This window comes from Pygocentrus nattereri, chromosome 25, assembly GCF_015220715.1.
Source record: "Pygocentrus nattereri isolate fPygNat1 chromosome 25, fPygNat1.pri, whole genome shotgun sequence".
Lineage (NCBI taxonomy): Eukaryota > Metazoa > Chordata > Actinopteri > Characiformes > Serrasalmidae > Pygocentrus > Pygocentrus nattereri.
In genome coordinates, this window is record NC_051235.1 from 9,777,760 (window position 1) to 9,795,714 (window position 17,955).

Genomic DNA, 17,955 nt, shown 5'->3' on the forward strand with positions numbered 1-17,955 from the left:
GTATGTATGTGGGTGTTTCACTGCAGTGATGGGTTAAATGAGGTCTAATGGCTCTAAATTCTAATTACAACAAATCAAGTGTCATCTGGCCTTTATGATACACTTGCTGAACATGTTTTACCAGATTTGAACGACAGCCATATGCGCTGCAATCATGCTCGCAATTTGTTAGTCGCTGTAACTTGCTCAGTCTCTTTAAGGAGTCCAAGCCCACGTGACTTTCAGTAGCCTATCAGATCTACACCTGCGTAGCCGGCAGCCTATTAACGACGAGCAGCAGCGCTGTAAACAAAGCAACGCCTTCCTACCCCGGCAACGGTTTTGCTGTTGTTTTAAATAGAACCCGATCATTTTATTCACTTGTCAGCACTTGAGATTGAAGCCTCACCTTCATCAAAACACTACGAGGTCTGGACTTTTTGAGTCCTACGTAGGAAAACTTTGCAGAATGAAGCCGAGAAAAGTTCGTACCGTTGTCTTAAGCGTTGAGCAGTCCGAAGGAGTCGGCGCAAGAGTTCGCAGGAGCATCGGGCGAAAAGAAGTACTTGTTTTACTACTTTTATTTGGAGATTACTGTACAGGCAAGCCATTAAGTGTCAATGACATTTTGGGGGGGATGATATGGGTGGGCCATTTGTTGTTACGTGGAATAAACAGAAAGGTGAGCGCACTATGTCTTTACTCTGTAGGGCTACATTAAGTTCTGTCTGCTCTTCTTAGCTGAAGAATTTGGATCCATTTCTGATGCTGGATGAGTTTCGCGTTAGTAAGCCGTCAGGCTTTCCTGATCACCCCCACCGCGGATTTGAGACGGTAAGTACGTCTTCCTCACTTTTAGCGCTTTGTCTCTGGAACGAGAGGTGACACTTTGCCAAGCCTTCCTTTCACTCGGCGCCGGTCACGTGTGGCTGTTTCCTTGCTCGCTCATTGTGACTCAGCAGTCGTGAGGGCCTGTGTGTCCACTTACAGCCTGGAGGGGGCGCAAAGGAAGTACAAACGGAAATGTTTCATTATAGCCTTTCCACAACAAACTCTTCTAGGGGACGAAGGGATGGAGGAAATGCCAGTCAGTGATAAAGCTTGTGTATAGTGCATAAAAAAGCTTGATAATGTGACTAATCTATGAAGAGAGTTATGTGCAGTATAACAGACACTGGAACTCGAGTATAAGTTCAATTCTGGAATTCTCAAGCAATCTAGATGTAAATCTAGATGTAAAATTCCAAGATTGAGCACTTACTACACAGTTATTCTCAGCAGTTTGTGGACACTGTGCGCATCCTCAATCTTACTAAATCTTTCCATTATGTCATGACATCAGTTTTGATGACATCGGGCGGAAGGCAAGGATACACTCTGGACAGGTCGCCATTCCATCGCAGGGCAGTTTTGACCCTCTATGGATAAATCGCCCCAGAACAGTCCTAGAACATGTTACAATTTCATTTGACCCCACTTGCCAACTGCGTACCCATCGAGAACTTGATGATGAACGTGGCTTATTGTTCCTTATGACCTTATTTACCTTAAAATTCATTCAAATTACAGGTCAAAATGAACCCATTGATAATTGTTTGTTACTCTTGTGGGCTCTGGGGTCAATCTGATTGCATTTTGAGGCACATTTACATTTATGGCATTTGGCTGACGCTCTTGTCCAGAGCGACTTACAATTTGATCATTTTTACACAGGTAGGCCAAGGTGGTGTTAGGAGTCTTGCCCAAGGACCCTTATTGGTGTAGTGTAGGGTGCTTGCCCTGGTCAGGGATTGAACCCCAGTCTACAGCGTAGAAGGCAAAGGTGTTAACCACTACACTAACCAACCACCATTGAGGGCACACTGTAGAAAGCAAATGTCAGCATCAAAACAAAGCCAAATTCTGGACCTTCTAGGCAATTTAGAAAACCGAGCCATACATGTTTCTTAGGTCCCAAAAAGAGTTCAAATGTTGTGGACAAAGAGAACGTATGAGCACCCTAGAGATAAGCAAAACTAGGGCTCACAATGTCTCAACACAAGTAGCAATTTATTATCTTTTTATTTTAGCTTTTTTTTCTTTCCATAATGACCAGTAAACATAACAAATGACATTTTTTGGCTAATCTAACACCCTGCAAGTCTGCAGTTTCTCTGCAATGTCTCAGGTAAGATAATATATTCAGAGTTGAATGTATTAAACTGTTTTGACATCTGGTTCTTATCACCTTCGTGTGAACAATTCTGGTTCAGTAAGTCTCTCTAGAATGGAAAATTTCCCATCAGACCACTCTAAATGAGTTTACTTCTTAACCATTTAATAATTATTTTTAATTTACTAAAATACCACTTTAATCTAGCATTGGAGCGAGCATGGAACTTCAGATGGGCTATAATCATGATTATTCAGAGCAATCAGTGTTGCAGCTTAGTTTATTTTGAGAAACTATATGGACTGTTGAGTGCACAGTATGTGTTAGAGACATTTAACATTTACATAGTACTTTGGACACTTTTACAGTTCTACAAATGAAAGCAGTGGCAAAAAATAAAAGTAAAACATTTAAAATAATATGAAAATCATGTAAAAGTAAGATTCTGATAAAAGTAAAGAAAATAATAAAAGCTAGTCAGATTCTTCTTTCTTGGCATCTTGTAGGTAGAGTTTCACCCTTGCTGTGTTCCTTAAATGATAGAATGCAGTTTTAGTAATGTTCTTAATGTGTGGTTCAAAAGGTTACACTAAGATTTCTACCTTCAGTTTTTGTCTGTAGAGCCAGAATTCCAAGTCTGTTACAAAGATTTTTCTCTTTGATTCACTACCAATTACAAGCACGTTTTTTTTTTTTTTCAGAAAACTGAAAAACTGACTCCATGCTTTTTAATAACGTATACAAAGGAAATTAAAGTGAGGCACATACAGAGTTTTTGGGTTCACAAGCAAAACATTTACCCCAATGAAGATGGCAAATTAAAATCGGACAGCTGAGACCTATATAGGGCGGCAAGCTGGCGCAGTGGGTAGCCCTGTTGCCTCACAGCAAGAAGGGCTTGGGTTCGATTTCCCCAGCCTGGCGGACAAGGTCCTTTCTGTGTGGAGTTTGCATGTTCTCCCCGTGTCTGTGTGGGTTTCCTCCAGGTTCTCCAGTTTCCTCCCACATCAAAAAACAATGCAGAAAGAAAGGAAAGTATAGGTAGTCAAAGGAACTCAGCTCTAATGTGGTCTCATTTTCTAGTGTCTGTGTGGGTTCTCTGGGTTCTTTGGTTTCCTCCCACAGTCTAAAGACATGCAGTCAGACCTAATTGGACACGCTGAATTGCCCCTAGGTGCGAGTGTGTGTGTGTGGGTGAATGTATGCAACTGTGTCTGCCCTGCGAAGGACTGGTGACCTATCCAGGGTGTATCCTGCCTTCCACCCGATGACTGCTGGGGCTCCAGCTCCAGCTCCCACAGTGACCCAGAAGGATAAGTGGCTTAGAAGGTGTGTGTGTGTGACATATATTATAAAAATGTACATAAAAACCATACTGTCAAGCCTACCTAGCTAATTCATATTGTTTTTATTTATATAGAGTGCACTAGTAAGAAGCTTAAGCATATCTTGTAAGCTGTACTCTTCTCTTATAAGCATTACTAGAGTAGCTTCTGTTAGTGCAGCAGTCCCATGATGTTGAGCGGCACAGGTGTGTTTGGTCATGAGCGGTCATATGATGGCAAAATCACAGCTGTGTGGATAGATCACAGGCGGCTCCCGGAAGGAGGTCAGCAGGGCCTCCGGGGGACAGATGTTGACCGCTGACCCAACCTCCCACGTGTCCTGGGAAGGCCTATATTCAATTTCACTGATTCTTTCCTGAAACTTTGCAATGTGGAGTAGGATACAGGTTCAAACTATTGAACTGCTTATGATCGTGTGATGTTCTGAGCTTCAGGTGTAATTTTTACCGTTTTATGTTTCCAGTTTGTCCTTTTGAAATCCTTTTTGTCATGTGTACTCGAGCTTTTTTCTTTTAGTCTCTTTCACTGAAGCAGCCTTTGAAAAATGGTTCACCTTTCCCCTAAAACAAAACAACTTGGCCTGTTTGCCATGGTTTAAATCACAAAGAAATAAATGACTGTTCCGTGCTCAAGTATTTATTGCACAGCTTCTCTCTTTTACAAGCTGTTCTTTCTCCAGCAATAGAAAAGCTAAATGTTTATCGAATGCTCCTCTTTGCTTTAAGATAAATTAGTTTAGTGAGCTGTAGATTGTGTTTTGTGCTTGGGGCCATTATAATGAATGCCTTTGTCCTCTTTACAGGTAACATACCTCCTAAGTGGGGCATCAGCTCACGAGGATTTCTGCGGCCACTCTGGGAAACTGGAGGCTGGGGATTTGCAGGTAGCCGACTCAATGGAGCTAGACCAAAGTCTATGCAAACCTCTCATTTAAAACGGATCTTTGGCTTTGCTTACCGAAACAGATAAATCCATGAGCAAGACTCTGAAAATGAAATGCATAGCATTATAGTGTGTAAAATTAAAGTCAGTGTGCCAATGTTTTTATACTGTACTTATTTGCAAACCCCACAAACCAGTTGATTACTGTACTCACATGTACAGCATTATGTGCACACTTCACACACACAGCCTAATAGGAGATCACACTTGTGGGACATTTCCTGTGTTTCCAGTGTCGTAAAGCTGTCTCTCTCTCCTGGGTTAGTGAGGGTATGCTCCCTAATGGGCCTTTGATATATTTGTAGCCCTTAGGGCCTTCGCTTTCCTAATCCTGCCCCCATCTCTGTTGGGCTCCCTCCTCTTGTCAGGCACTTAGCAGCACTTAGCTAACTTCATGAGCAGAGAAGAAGAAGGAGTTAAGAAAGTTGCTGACTGGGTTTCTCTCCATAACTCAAACCATTGAGTCTTCCTCCACAATGCTCCAGCTTGAATGGAAATTTCCAGCAAAAGAGAGTGAAATAAAATGAGAGAAAGGCCCTGAAGGCCCAAAGGCACATTAAGCTGTGGTTGTAAAACTCCAGTGGTTCATTTTACACTGAAGTGCGTTAAACCCCATAGACCCACGCTTTGTTAGGCGTAAAGATTAGGTTTGCCGTCATTTGGTACTTTGTAACAAGCTTAGCTCAAGCAGTTGGAGGAGTTTTATTGTTGATTCCTGTAAGTGTAATAGCATTTTCTGTGTTATATTAGCTGAGCTGTGCTTCAGGATATGGGCCTGTTAATATGTCACTGAAATAACTCAAGTGGTCACTATTGAAATGGAATAGAATACTTTAGATGAATAACTTGAAAACTGCACTGTGTCATTCTCAACTCTGATACATTTGACGTCTAATTGTAAGCCCAGTTGCACTTGTGTGTGTGTGTGTGTGTGTGTGTGTGTGTGTGGTGGCGGCAGTGGATGACCGCAGGATGTGGGGTGGTCCACGCAGAAATGCCCATGTCAGATGAGCCCATGCACGGCCTGCAGCTTTGGGTGAACCTACGGAAGGCAGATAAGATGGTGGAGCCCCAGTACCAGGAACTGAAGAATCAACAAGTTCCCAAGCCCAGCAAAGATGGGGTGACTGTGGCTGTGATATCGGGAGAGGCGCTTGGTATGAAGGTGAGGCTAGAACTGCCAAGGTGGCCTCAAGATATCTGATCCTAGTTTACAGTCGCTGTTTTTAAAGTAAATTGGCTCAAGACTAGACCTAATCTGGGTCCGGAAACCCAGCCCTTAATGTCCCAGTCAAGCCCTCCCGTTTGATTTAGAGTGTGATCTTCAAGTTCATCTCACAAATCACAGCCATAAGGACATCCTTGGCCTCTCAATTATCAGACAAAAGCAGGAAATTGGGAGCAGATTTTGATGAAAAAGAGTTTAATGTTTTAAATGTGAACTGTGGCTGAGTTGGGTTGCTCGAAGGCAGAAAAAAGTAGAGTTGACCCAGTACTCAAGTTTAATGTAGGTCAGCCAGCCAGCTGTTGACTGAAACCAGACGCTTGCTGTTACTCTTTGTTAGCACATATGTTGAAGAATGGTACAAGTTGTTTTATGTTGTCAGACAGTAAGAAAGAAAAGAAAAAAACAGTGAAGAATTGAAAGCAAGACGCAAACCACTGGAGCCACCGTAGCCATTTGGGGGTGTAATTTGTTTAAGAAAACTCAATGTGGTTGAACAAGATGCACGTTTTGCTCTTTCTGTTTTCAGTCAAAAATTTATACCAGAACTCCAACGACTTATCTTGACTTCAGACTGAAGGAAGGTGCAAACCATGTGCAACCAGTACCCTCAGGTAAGAACTGGGGTCTTTTCCTATTAAGAGACATTTGAGTATCACAATCTATCAAAAAGGTTTTGACTGTATTGGAGGCATCTGTACTGACTGCACCTGGTCTTCACTGAGCTTTGTGGTAAAGGACAAACAGGAGACAGCTCGCAAAGCAGTTGTTCAGCATGGCCTTCACCAGCTGTGAAGAGGTTTGTGAACTCTTTTGTAATTATCTGGACGTCAGTATTAACAGCTCTTACAATGATGTATACATCGGGCGGACAACATGTTATTTGTCATCACGATATTTAATGTTACGTCACAATATGCTTTTAACATGGACAGCACCATATAGCACCAAATGTATGTTTTATTACAAAGAGAGCATAATTAGGCCTGTTAAAATGGATTTAAAACCCCATTTCCAAAAAAGTTGGGATGCTGTACAGAAGGTAAATAACACAGAATGCAATGATATGAAAATCATGTAAACCATATTTTTAAAGGAAAAGGAAAATACGACAAAGACTGAGAAAGACTGAGCAGACCACGCCTTGGTAAGTTTTTGGGCTAGAGTTCGGTATGGCTTCTGTGGGTTGCGAGAAAGCCGAACCCCCCCCCCCCCCCCCCCCCCATTAAAGATCAATCGCAGGTGTGGACAAGGTGAAGGAAAAAAGGGAAGGAGGTGGGGTGCGAAATTCGTCACGAGTAGGAGGAGTGAAGGACTGGTATTTATAGGAAGCTAGAATTAAGTAGGAGGCGTTTAGGCGTGGTCTTTCCTCAAACTTTTTCAAACTTTTTTGGCAATTTGATGCCAACAACTTGTTCCAAAAAAGTTGGGACGGGGGCATGTTTACCACTGTGTTTCATCATCTCTTCTTTTAACTGCATTCTGTAAGCGTTTCAGAACTGAGGAGACTGATTGCTGTAGTTTTGAAAGTGAAATGTTTTCACACTCTTGTTTGATATAGGATTTCAGCTGCTCAACAGTTCAGGGTTTCCTTTGTCAAATTTTTCAATTCATATTGTTTAACATTATAACATCACAAATGTTTTTTAGTGGTGACAGGCCTGGGCTGCAGGCAGGTCAGTTTAGCACTCAGTCTTTTAATATGGAGCCATGCTGTGTTAATACATGCAGAATGTGGTTTGACATTGTATTAATGAAATAATCAAGGCCTTCCCTGAAATGGACAGCAGAATATATTGCCAAAAACATGCATCTATCATTCAGCATTAATGGAGCCTTCATAGATGTGTCCACGTCACCCATGCCATATGCACTAATGTCATCATAAATACTTGCTTTTGAACTGTGCACTGATAACAAGCTGAGTGGTCTTTAGCTTGGAGGACTCAGTGTTCATGATTTCCAAAAAATAACTTAAAAATTTGATTGATCAGACCACAAGACACAGCTTCACTTCACCTCAGTCCATTTTAAATGAGCTTAGGCCCAGAGAAGGTTATTTGCACTTTTTTGGAAAAGGGGTTCTAGTGCAGCATGGTGTGTGAAACAATAAATCAAAGAGGTGTGTTCATGCAACATAATAGACCTACAAAAAGCAGCATTATGTTAATGATACAGTGCCTCAGCACCATTAAAGTGCTGTTGCATGATCTGAAACAGGATATTTAAGCTTGACATCCCTAAAATATACACTATAAAAACTAAAGTAGTTACATCTATAGTGATGTGTCAGTGTGACTGCTAAAAGCTGTCGGGTCAGTAGTTATGGTAAGCAGTTGGTTTAGGTAATTACTTAAAGTCCCACTACATACTAACTATACAAATCTGCAGTGGTGGACAGTAACTAAGTAAATGTAATTCATTACTGTACTTAAGTAGTTTTTTTGTATATCTGTACTTTACTGAAGTTTTTCTGTTTTGGATGACTTTTTACTTTCACTCCGCTACATTTCAGAGTCAAATATCTTACTTTTTACTCTAATACATTTTGAGAAATCTGTCATTCCTTTTGGTTTTGAGTGTATAAAAAGGTAACGTGTCAAAACGAAAGAAGTGCAAAGCAAGAGCACCATTCAGGGCACAGTGGTCACTTTGTTCTGAGCTTGTTTTGACCTGTTGGTCATACCGACCCAGTGCAAGCACACTGTTCAACGTCAGTGTAGCAGCGTAAAAATATGGGAGCACATACGTCACCTAAATAATGAACTAACCTAACTTTGTGTAAATAGACCACAATATAGAAATATGTCCACATATGCAGTCGTGACTGGCCTGTTTCTTTTTTCTGAATTCATACAAACACTTTCATTTTATAGTTTTGGTTAGTTTATGTTTATGAGCAGAGACCTACAGATCAACACAGTAAAGGAAAACTTACTTGTGATCCTGAGTTTAAAGCCAGTTTTTATTAAACTTGTAACTTGTAACTAAGTTACAAAGTAATCTTAAATTGAAACTTTGCTTGTGTGTAAAAAGTGATTTCAGAGCCACTCGGTTCTCCCTGATGGAAACTGTTTACCTTCAGTGTTTTGTGCTTATGATCATTTTAATAGACGTCAGCGTCACTAATTAATGACGTTCTATTAAAAGACTGGTTTACCAAGAGAGACGCTGGAGGACTTTCACCTGAAATGAGTTCTTGTTACAAAAATGATATCAGGACATCAGAGCCATAATTAATCTTTTAGTACTTTTACTTTCAGAAGTACATTTGAAGGCAAGTACTTTTGTACTTTTACTCAAGTTGAGGTCTAGAGTAGGGACTTCTACTTTTACTGGAGTAATATTTTACCTTGGGTGTCTCCACGTTAACTCAAGTACATGATTTGTGTACTTCATCCACCTCTACAAATCTGTATATTTTGACCATGATTGTCCATCATTGCCTTGATTGTTAAAACTTTCCAAAAATTTCCAAGTAATGATAAGGTTTACGAACATTTCTCACAACTGTCAGATCATTAAAAAAAAAAAAAGAAACACCAAACACAATGTTTGTTTGAAAACAGCATTTTTTTAAAAACATTTGAATGAGAATAAGGTTGGTCATGTGCCAAGAATAATTTCCTTCCTATATCTGGTAAGTCTGGCTTACAAAAACAAGTATTCCTCACGCCAACTTTCACATTTAGACAGTGAACAAAACCTCTGTAAACAAGCGAGTGGCTGTCCAATGTTGTGGTTTCATCAGTGTTTTGGAATGAGTAAGAGTAAGAACCTTCCTCATGGAGACCTTGAAACAGATTGTGTCATTTACGAAAGTCTGGGGTATTAGTCATATTGCTCATATGCTTTTGATTATTGCACTTACCGTAACCACAAATTCCTTCATAGGAACTAGTTTTGCACCAGAGGTAAGACTGGCCAAAATAAATTGTACATGTGAACACGTTTATGACCATTCACCATTCACAAAAGTGAAACAGATTTTTTCAAACCTTAATCTGGGTAGAGGAAACAGTGGTACAGTCAGATTTGCTAACAGTAAACAGTCATGTTTAGGCCTGTTACTGTGTTACAGTTTTGTGGTTAATCAAGGTGCACGGTTAAACAACCATAGCTTTTTGGCTTGTGCAGTGTTGTGATGGGGTGAAAGGCAAGAAAGACTAAACAATATGCAAATAAAGAAGTTGGCTGGGCTTCAGATCTTATAACATTACACTACAACCCCATTTCCAAAGAAGTTGGGATATTTTGCAGAATATAAATAAAAACAGTATAATAAAATGATAATAAATATTTGTTTAATATAATTAAATAAATTATTATATAATAAAATTATATTATAAAATAAAGTACAATTATGTGTAAACCACTTAAATGCTATATTTAATTGAAAATGGCACAAAAAAACATATCAAACATTGAAATTCAAAATTAAATTTTTAAAAATATTTGCCCATTTTAAATGTGAAGCCATGCATGCTTTGTACAGTAATGTGCACCATTAGCCTCACAAATGTTGGCTGAACTTAATTGTTTTATTGTTTAAGCCAGATGGCAAAGGGGACATGCAGTGCTTTTTGAGGGCATAAAAGATCACGGCCAGTCAAAATTAGTTTTTCGGCCATGTCCTTTGCATACAGAGACTTCTCCAGATTCTCTGAATCTTTCAATATAATGTACGTAGATGATGATAACATCATGCTCTTTGCTATTTTACATTAAGTAAATGTAAATTTACATTAAGTATTCTTGAATTGTTGCTCTATTTGCCCACGCAGTGTTTCACACAGTAGTGAACCCCTCCTCATCTTTACTTCTGAAAGACTCGGATTTGTATAGTAAGTTATGTATATAATAAAAATTTAAGTTTGGTAGGGTTAAAGTAACTTTCTGGTGAGACAAATCGCACATCCTCACAATCCAACTTTGTCTTGGCACCCCAGTTCGGAACTTTTTTACATTTCTCTACATGAATTGACCAAACGTACGATATCGCTGATTATAGAACCTGAAATTCCCAAAAAGTTTTCAGTATATAAAATCAAAGAAAAACCGAAAGATTTTGTAAATCTACTTTGACTTGTATTTAAAAGAAAACAGCACAAAGACAAGATACTTACCTGCGAGATACCCGCAACACATTCTGGAAAAAAAAGTTAAGACAAGGCAGTTTAAAGCTAAGAACATTGTGGACTGTTAAAAAAAAAAATCTTCAAAGGATAATGCAGTCATGGTTAAGTACAAAGGGATCATCCAGGAAAGTCTTTATGAGCAAAAAAGTGTTGAGGCTTGCATTTTGGCCCAAAATGCCAGCCAGTAATCCAACAGTTTCCTCAATGTGGAATTGTAAGGATTGTAGGTTTTTCAACGTCTGTGGTGCAAAGCATCATCAAAGGTTTCAGGAAATCTGAAAAAATCTCTGTGCATGAAGGGAAGGACCGAAAATGCCTGTGACCTTTGATCCTCCATTAATTACAAATCCTAGCGTTTCTGTGATGGATATCGCCATATGAATTCAGGAATACTTTGGCATCCATAGAGAATTGTACAGAACACATTTTTCATTAATCTGAATCGTTTAAGCATGCAAATGATTCCTTGAGTGTTCTTTTATAGAACCACTGTTTTCACTAAAGAACCCTTGAAGAACCATTTTGTAGATGTAGAGCTAGCTGTTTGGCTAAGTGCTGCTGGAGTACACACCACATTTTACCACCCTTTGTTTTTACATTTTCACTTAACAACAAAAACACAAGAAGAAAAAAAAGTTTCACTAAATTGTCATATGGTGAAAATGTCAAACTAGCATGCCTAATGATGTCTTTTGATCTGGATGTCGTTTTTGTATGTATTTTAGTTGAGCTGCTGTTATTATTCAAGACGCTGTCATTCAAAATACATTTAGATTATAACGCCCTTATTGTAGGCTGCTTATGTTGTGGCATTGTAACCTTATTGCTACTGTAGTAAAAATCTGACCAGACATGTCAAGTGCGATCTTTCTGATTTGATTTAAGATTCCTGAAGCTTAAATCAAAATCATCTTGTTTTGATCAACACCAGGCTTCCTTTTCAGTGAGCCAAAAGCTTGAATTGTTAGCCTAACACTCTTGTGTCTAAGCCAGGCTTTTTTACTATACATCTCATTATGTCAGCACTTTGGTTTGCACTTTAGATTATGTAATATTTTATCACTCTTTAATTGCCTGTTTTGGTTCATGTGGACCTTAGGATTCTTTGACATCCAGTGCCAGTATTGTTTTGGAGTACACTAAATCAGCCAAACATAGGCCTGAATTATTTTTTTCTAGTATGAGGCTCTTAGTGGCAAATGAATGACACAGGGACGGATGGTTTTAATAGTGTCAGGGTGGTGTGTAATGTTTGTGAACATTATGTCAGTGTGAAGGTGATCAGAGAATGACCTCAGAACAGTTAGATTTTGTCAAAGTTGGAGGAGTTTAGAAGACTCTATAATAAAGCAATTAAAGCATGAAAGGGCGCATGTTACAATGATTTACTTGGTTTTAATGGGTGTGGTTAAGCATGATGCAATGCAGAAGACTTAAAATCCCATGACTGTTCCACTAACAGGATGGACGGCATAATGATTTAATAACTTGCTACATTAATACAGAATTCTGTTGATGTGTGTGTGTGTGGTCTAGGACGGGCCAGTAGAGCATTTTACAGGCTTGGAACACTCGTTGATACAGTGAAATGCAAAGGTTTGGTCAAATGACATGTTTTGTTGATTTTAAAAATAAGTTAACACATTTATCTCACCTTTCTACAGCTTTTTGAGCACATTTTTCATTTGATGAGTACAACATATTGTGCCATAACTTTAATGGACAATATATAATATAATATGCAATGTGCCATAACTTTTACACAAGCCACATTTTTATCTATTATTGTTTTTTTCAAAATGGTCATTTCAGCAATTAAATGGTAATTCTGCATTTATAAATGCATGGAACTGTGTTCTCTATAAAGGATGTGGACAAAAAAATATAGTTTGACCAGGGGTGCCCAAACTTTTGCATAACGTTTTGCATATTTCCGAGCAAGTACATTTTTGAATAATAATTGTCTAAACCACACTTAAAAACAATAAAAACAAGCCAATTTTACTTTTCATTAGTGTGAGTGAAGTGATGACTCCATACACATCCGTTCAACTCACAGACTCCCATTTTGTGTAGTGTTCTAAACTGTTTTGAAAGTAACAATTTACTAAAATGTGATGATCTTACAATGCATGATGTAATGCATGGAGGCTCTCACAAAACATGTGATTGTGATTTTATTGCAATAAACAGACCTGCTGTCAAGTTTTAAACTTTCTATAAAGCTAGGAAAGAAAAGCTAAAAGTGGCTTCGACCTGAGTTGTAGTATGTAATATTCATTGGACGCATGGTGGTACTTGGATAAGGATCCATTTTGATGCGTTCCACTGAACCAGCTATAATTTGATTCTTTAGAACATTTTTCCATGTAATAACAAATCACTGTGATATGTAAAGGCCTTTGCTGATCAAATACATTTTAGACTTAAAATGTTGCAGCTTAAAAAAAGAAACTTTTGAACTTTTGAAAGATGAATATCAAAGTAGCAAATGAGTGCTCAAATATTTTGCCCTAGTGTGGCGTTGTGTGTATTGAATATTTTATAATGGCTTTTGAATGTTGCTCAGCCAATCAGATTTTAGTACAGTAACTATTTGTTTAAGGTTTTATTTAGCAGGGACAGTATGCTAATGCATTGGTCACAGTACTGATGACTTTATAAGGAGCTTTTCTTTGATTTTTGGATAATTCACATCTATTTAGGATATATTTGGTTTCCTCTGTTCTTCTTTCCAGGTTGGACTGCTTTTATCTACACTCTCTCGGGATTCTTGCACACGGGTAAGCACAAGCTTCCTTCAGTATTGCCAAACATGTGGAACAGACACAAGGAAACTTTTGTGTAAATCCTAGAATATACAGACACTGACGCCTCTTTCTTTCTTTTTTTTCTGGAATTCTGGTATCAGGGCCTCATCTTCTGTGGAAGTTAGAGCAGGTGCTTTAAATGGATTATTTTACACTTCCTCTTTCTCTCTTGGACTCAACACAGGCACATCAGGGGCGCTTCTATGATCTTGCTCCAATGGCAACACTGCACCCACGGCCTGAAGGGCGGCATTACAATAGCAGTGTTTGAAGCGTTGATTTATTGAGTTCGTTTTGATGATTTCCAGCTTGGAGGTGGATTTATACATGATCATTAGCTGATATATTTTCCAACCTGAAGATTTGGCCGCAATCTTTCTACCAGTGCTCCTCTTGAACTCTGTCCAGCATCCTTTTAGAGATTACATAATGAATTTATAAACCAGCCAATGTCTGTTAAAGGTTGTTCTAGTGTAACTTACTTGAACATGGGGTGAGTGATATGGCAAAAATATTACATCTTGATTCTTTAAGACATTTTTATGGTACATGATGCGCATCATGATATTTAATTTTTCTAGATCTAGTAAGTTGGAATAGACAAAATAGGAACTATTGTACTTACATGTATTATGATCATAATATACTAACTGAAGTGATCTTTATTCACTGTTTTACAAACTATACTGCATACTACTGAATCTAATTAAACAGGCCAAGCTATGCTCACTTTATAATGAAAAATGTCATTTGTCCGTGTTCTTTAAGTACTAATTATATCCATGACAGGCTCAGAAATGCAAATCATTTCCAATCATTTCCAATCATTTCCTTGTCAAGCTTAATGCAACGGCCGTGGCAGAGAGCTTTCACAGGAACTGTCTTACTGGTTGCTGTAGTGTCATATTACAGACTCTAATCCATGATCAACAATGATGAAGAACTGTAAACTTGTACTTCCCAGGGAATGTGTTAGACAATTGTTGTCAGCAAGGCAGATGTACGGTTAGTGCACTGTTGAGTCTGCATGTTTAGACACATTCAGAGTTGCGTTTTGACTGCAGGGAGTGTCAAGGGCATTGTGACATGTTGCTTTCTGGTAACTGAACTACATCATCTTTTAAACAGATGAATTTCAGCCATGCATGAGAAAAGATCTGTTTTGTTCATTCATGGACATAAGGGGTCTTTCTTTTCTCCATCTGATGCTAAGCATTCACCCTAGGGCTGTCGGTATCAATGAAATATTGAGCTGAATGAGATCTCTTATAGAGGTTATCGTAGAATTCCATTAAAGAATTATGTACTCTGTTCCCTGTATTATACTTTAGATGTAACTGTTTACAAAAGACTTGGGACATGGAAAAACTGAAGTTGCTTTGGTCTGAAAGTTGTATTGTTTGAAGAAACCACCACATTAACATTCAACCCAAAGTGCACAGCTGTGTTCGATAAAGGCGTCCCCCAAATCATTCAACATCTGAGAAATGACTGAAAATATGAATCGGACTCTATATCAAAGGGAAATATTTGCACTTGGCAGATATTTGTTTGTTGGCCAGACATTCTTCAAATTGGTTGTGGTTTGTGGATCATTTAGTCCCGGCAATCATCTACCACGCCAGTGCCGGTCATTCATAACCCATTTTTACTGGCAACTTTATGTAACTGCAGAATTGAAATGTCATGTGTGGATGATTTCAAGTGCAAATATATGTTTTCAGTGTTAAACTTACTCTCTTAGGGCCAGATGAAGACCTGAAGAAGATAGAGCCTCACCACACTGTGGTTTTGGAGGATGGCGACTGTGTCAGAGTGGAAAATAAGGTACAAATGCAGTATATTGCAATATGCTTTGGATTTTTAGCCACATTTTAGCTTGCAGTGTTCCTGATTTCTGCACAAACCCATTTCTTTTCTTTCCAGTCATCTGAAGAGGCACACTTTGTGCTGATTGCAGGAGAACCCATCAATGAACCAGTTGTCCAGCATGGTAGGCCCTGTCCCACCATATATGATGTACAAATCCTTCATATACGTATAAAACACAATGGCTGGATCTTCATTGTTAAATCAACATTGAATGTCTGTGAAATCAATGTGATATAAAGGAATTATTGGTGTAGTGTGGTGTGCTTGCCCAGGAAGGGAAAATGTGGTCTGCCCTATGGAGGGCAGTGTTAGCCACTCTGCCATACCAACCACTGACACTGATGCTGGATGAGAAGGCCTGGCTCACAATCAATGTTCCAATTCATCCCAAAGGCCTTGAGATGTTGAGTTCAGGGGTCTGGGCAGACTATTGGAATTCCTCCACTCCAGACTAATCAAACCATATCTTTATGTTCCTTTAAGGTCATGCTGCAACTGAGGGCCTTCCACAAACAGTTGCCTTAAAGTTGGAAGCATATAATTGCCTCAAATTTGTGTGTATGCTGTAACATTAACATTAGTCTTCACTGGCGTACCCCAAACCCCAAAAAACAGCCCCAGACCATTATCCCTCCTCCACCAAACTTTTGGAGTTGGCACCATGAGTTCCAATAAGTAGCGTTCTGCTAGCATCCATCAAACCCATAGTGAAGTAATTAGTCACTCCAGAGAACGTTTCCGCTGTTCCAGAGTCTAGTGGCAGCATGCAAGCAAGTTGCTTTCAGAGGAATGCAGTGTATGATGCAACGGATGACAAACTGATGTTGATGAGCTGTTGTTTTCCTTCGTTTTCACAATAATAGCACCTACAGTGCCAGGGCAGATCTAACAGAGCAGAAATGTCTCAAACCATCATGTAGCAAAGGTGGCACGACAGTACCATGTTTAAAGTCACCGAGCTCTTCAGTTCTCTCAGTGTTTATCTATGGAGATTGCATGACCTTTGCCTGTTTTTATGTTAGCAATGAGTGTGACTGAAACACCTGAACTCAGTAATTAGGTATCCACATACTTTTGGCCATATAGTGTGTGTATATATGGATTTTTGCATCTGGAAATTACTTTTGTTGTCTGCCAACCAAAGAACTGTCAGTACCAGTAAAGCAGGCTGGCTGGAAAATGCGAAGAAATCAAAGACACTCAATCATCAATAAAATCAATTATTTCCTACATTGTTATACAAGAACAGAAAGGCTGGGTTTACAATTTCTGTAAAAAAAATACTTCACCTCATATGAAAAGAGGGCGGCATGGGGTTGAATACCTGTCTCACTTGTCTAGGTGAAGACTGCAGGACGATGTATTCTGAAGTGTAAAAAAATATTTAACTGCTCTGAGCCCAGCAAGTAACTCAAAACTCAGTGGTGCATAAATTTGCAGAGCAACATGAAAAAGAGTATTGAGGTTTTCTGTGCCAGAAATTCAGTTACCCAGCCTGAACCCCACTGAGCATTTCACTTATTGAAGCCAAGACTGAAGGCAGAAAGCCCCCAAAACAAGCAGGAATGGAACACTGCTGCACTACATGCGTAAGCGTGCCAAGGAATTCACACAGCATCTGTGGATCCATTTGGCTGTGCAACCAACAATGTAAGCAATTTGATGTTGCTTTGTCCAGTTATCATTGGTCAGTGGGATATGTCAGTGAAGAAGTTCTTTATGGTGTAAATCTAGTTTGAGTTAAAGCTAAGAATGTTACATTTTTACCCAGTTACTCACAGACCGAAGTGCATATACCTGTATGTCAGTATGCAGTCGATGTATTTCTGTAATAATCCATAGCTGTCTCTCCCACTGCAGGCCCTTTTGTGATGACCACAGAGGAGGAGATAGCGCAGACCATAAGGGACTTCAGAACAGGCACCAATGGATTTGAGAGGGCCAAACACTGGCAGTCAAAAATACAATATCTCTAATCTGTTCCTATCGTCTACAAATGTATGTCTCTTGAACGACATGAACTTTAAGGGCTTTATAAATCTGATGTAATTTTGGTGTTTGAAGTGTACTCTGTATTAGATTCAACTATAAGCTACTTGTATTAGTTTGAGTTTTGAGCTACTTGTATTTATTTAGTTTGACTTTCCTGTTTACCTTTTGTCTTTGAAGTGGTTGTTCAACAGTTAATTATACTTTCTTTGAAGGTAATTATTATTACAGTAATTTCACCATTTCCCGTAAATGACCAAGCTGCTTGGAATCTCTTTTTGTAATCACATTCAATTGTGGGATAAATGTTCTTAAGAAGCATTTAAGGTGAAGTTGTGCAGTCTTCCAAGACAAGCAGCTCCACTTACCATAAAAGTGCATCAAAACTGGAGGAGGTTTTCATCTCATATTTCAAACTCGTTTTAGGGGGCTGCCTCGGGATGACATCACACACGTAGACACATGACTTGCCACGCTATGCACAAACACACCCTGCAAAAAA

General features: G+C 39.1%; 1 protein-coding gene across 1 annotated transcript; it reads left to right on the plus strand.

Moving 5' to 3' along the window:
* The first annotated feature begins 279 nt into the window (after window positions 1-279).
* Window positions 280-17,842, plus strand: pir (pirin). The gene is made up of 9 exons (XM_017694662.2): window positions 280-541; window positions 721-813; window positions 4,280-4,360; window positions 5,378-5,584; window positions 6,174-6,258; window positions 13,521-13,565; window positions 15,337-15,419; window positions 15,519-15,585; window positions 17,325-17,842. The coding sequence occupies exons 1-9, from the start codon at window positions 449-451 to the stop codon at window positions 17,438-17,440; spliced, it is 870 nt and encodes a 289-aa protein (XP_017550151.1). The 5' UTR covers window positions 280-448; the 3' UTR covers window positions 17,441-17,842.
* The last annotated feature ends 113 nt before the right edge of the window (window positions 17,843-17,955 follow it).

What these genes read in the sequence shown, in the direction of transcription:
- pir (XM_017694662.2), top strand. Translation starts at nt 449, where the DNA reads ATGAAGCCGAGAAAAGTTCGTACCGTTGTCTTAAGCGTTGAGCAGTCC. An exon ending in GAGAGGCGCTTGGTATGAAG is followed by an intron (nt 5,585 to 6,173) that starts GTGAGGCTAGAA and finishes TTCTGTTTTCAG; the next exon opens with TCAAAAATTTATACCAGAAC. An exon ending in CTCGGGATTCTTGCACACGG is followed by an intron (nt 13,566 to 15,336) that starts GTAAGCACAAGC and finishes TTACTCTCTTAG; the next exon opens with GGCCAGATGAAGACCTGAAG.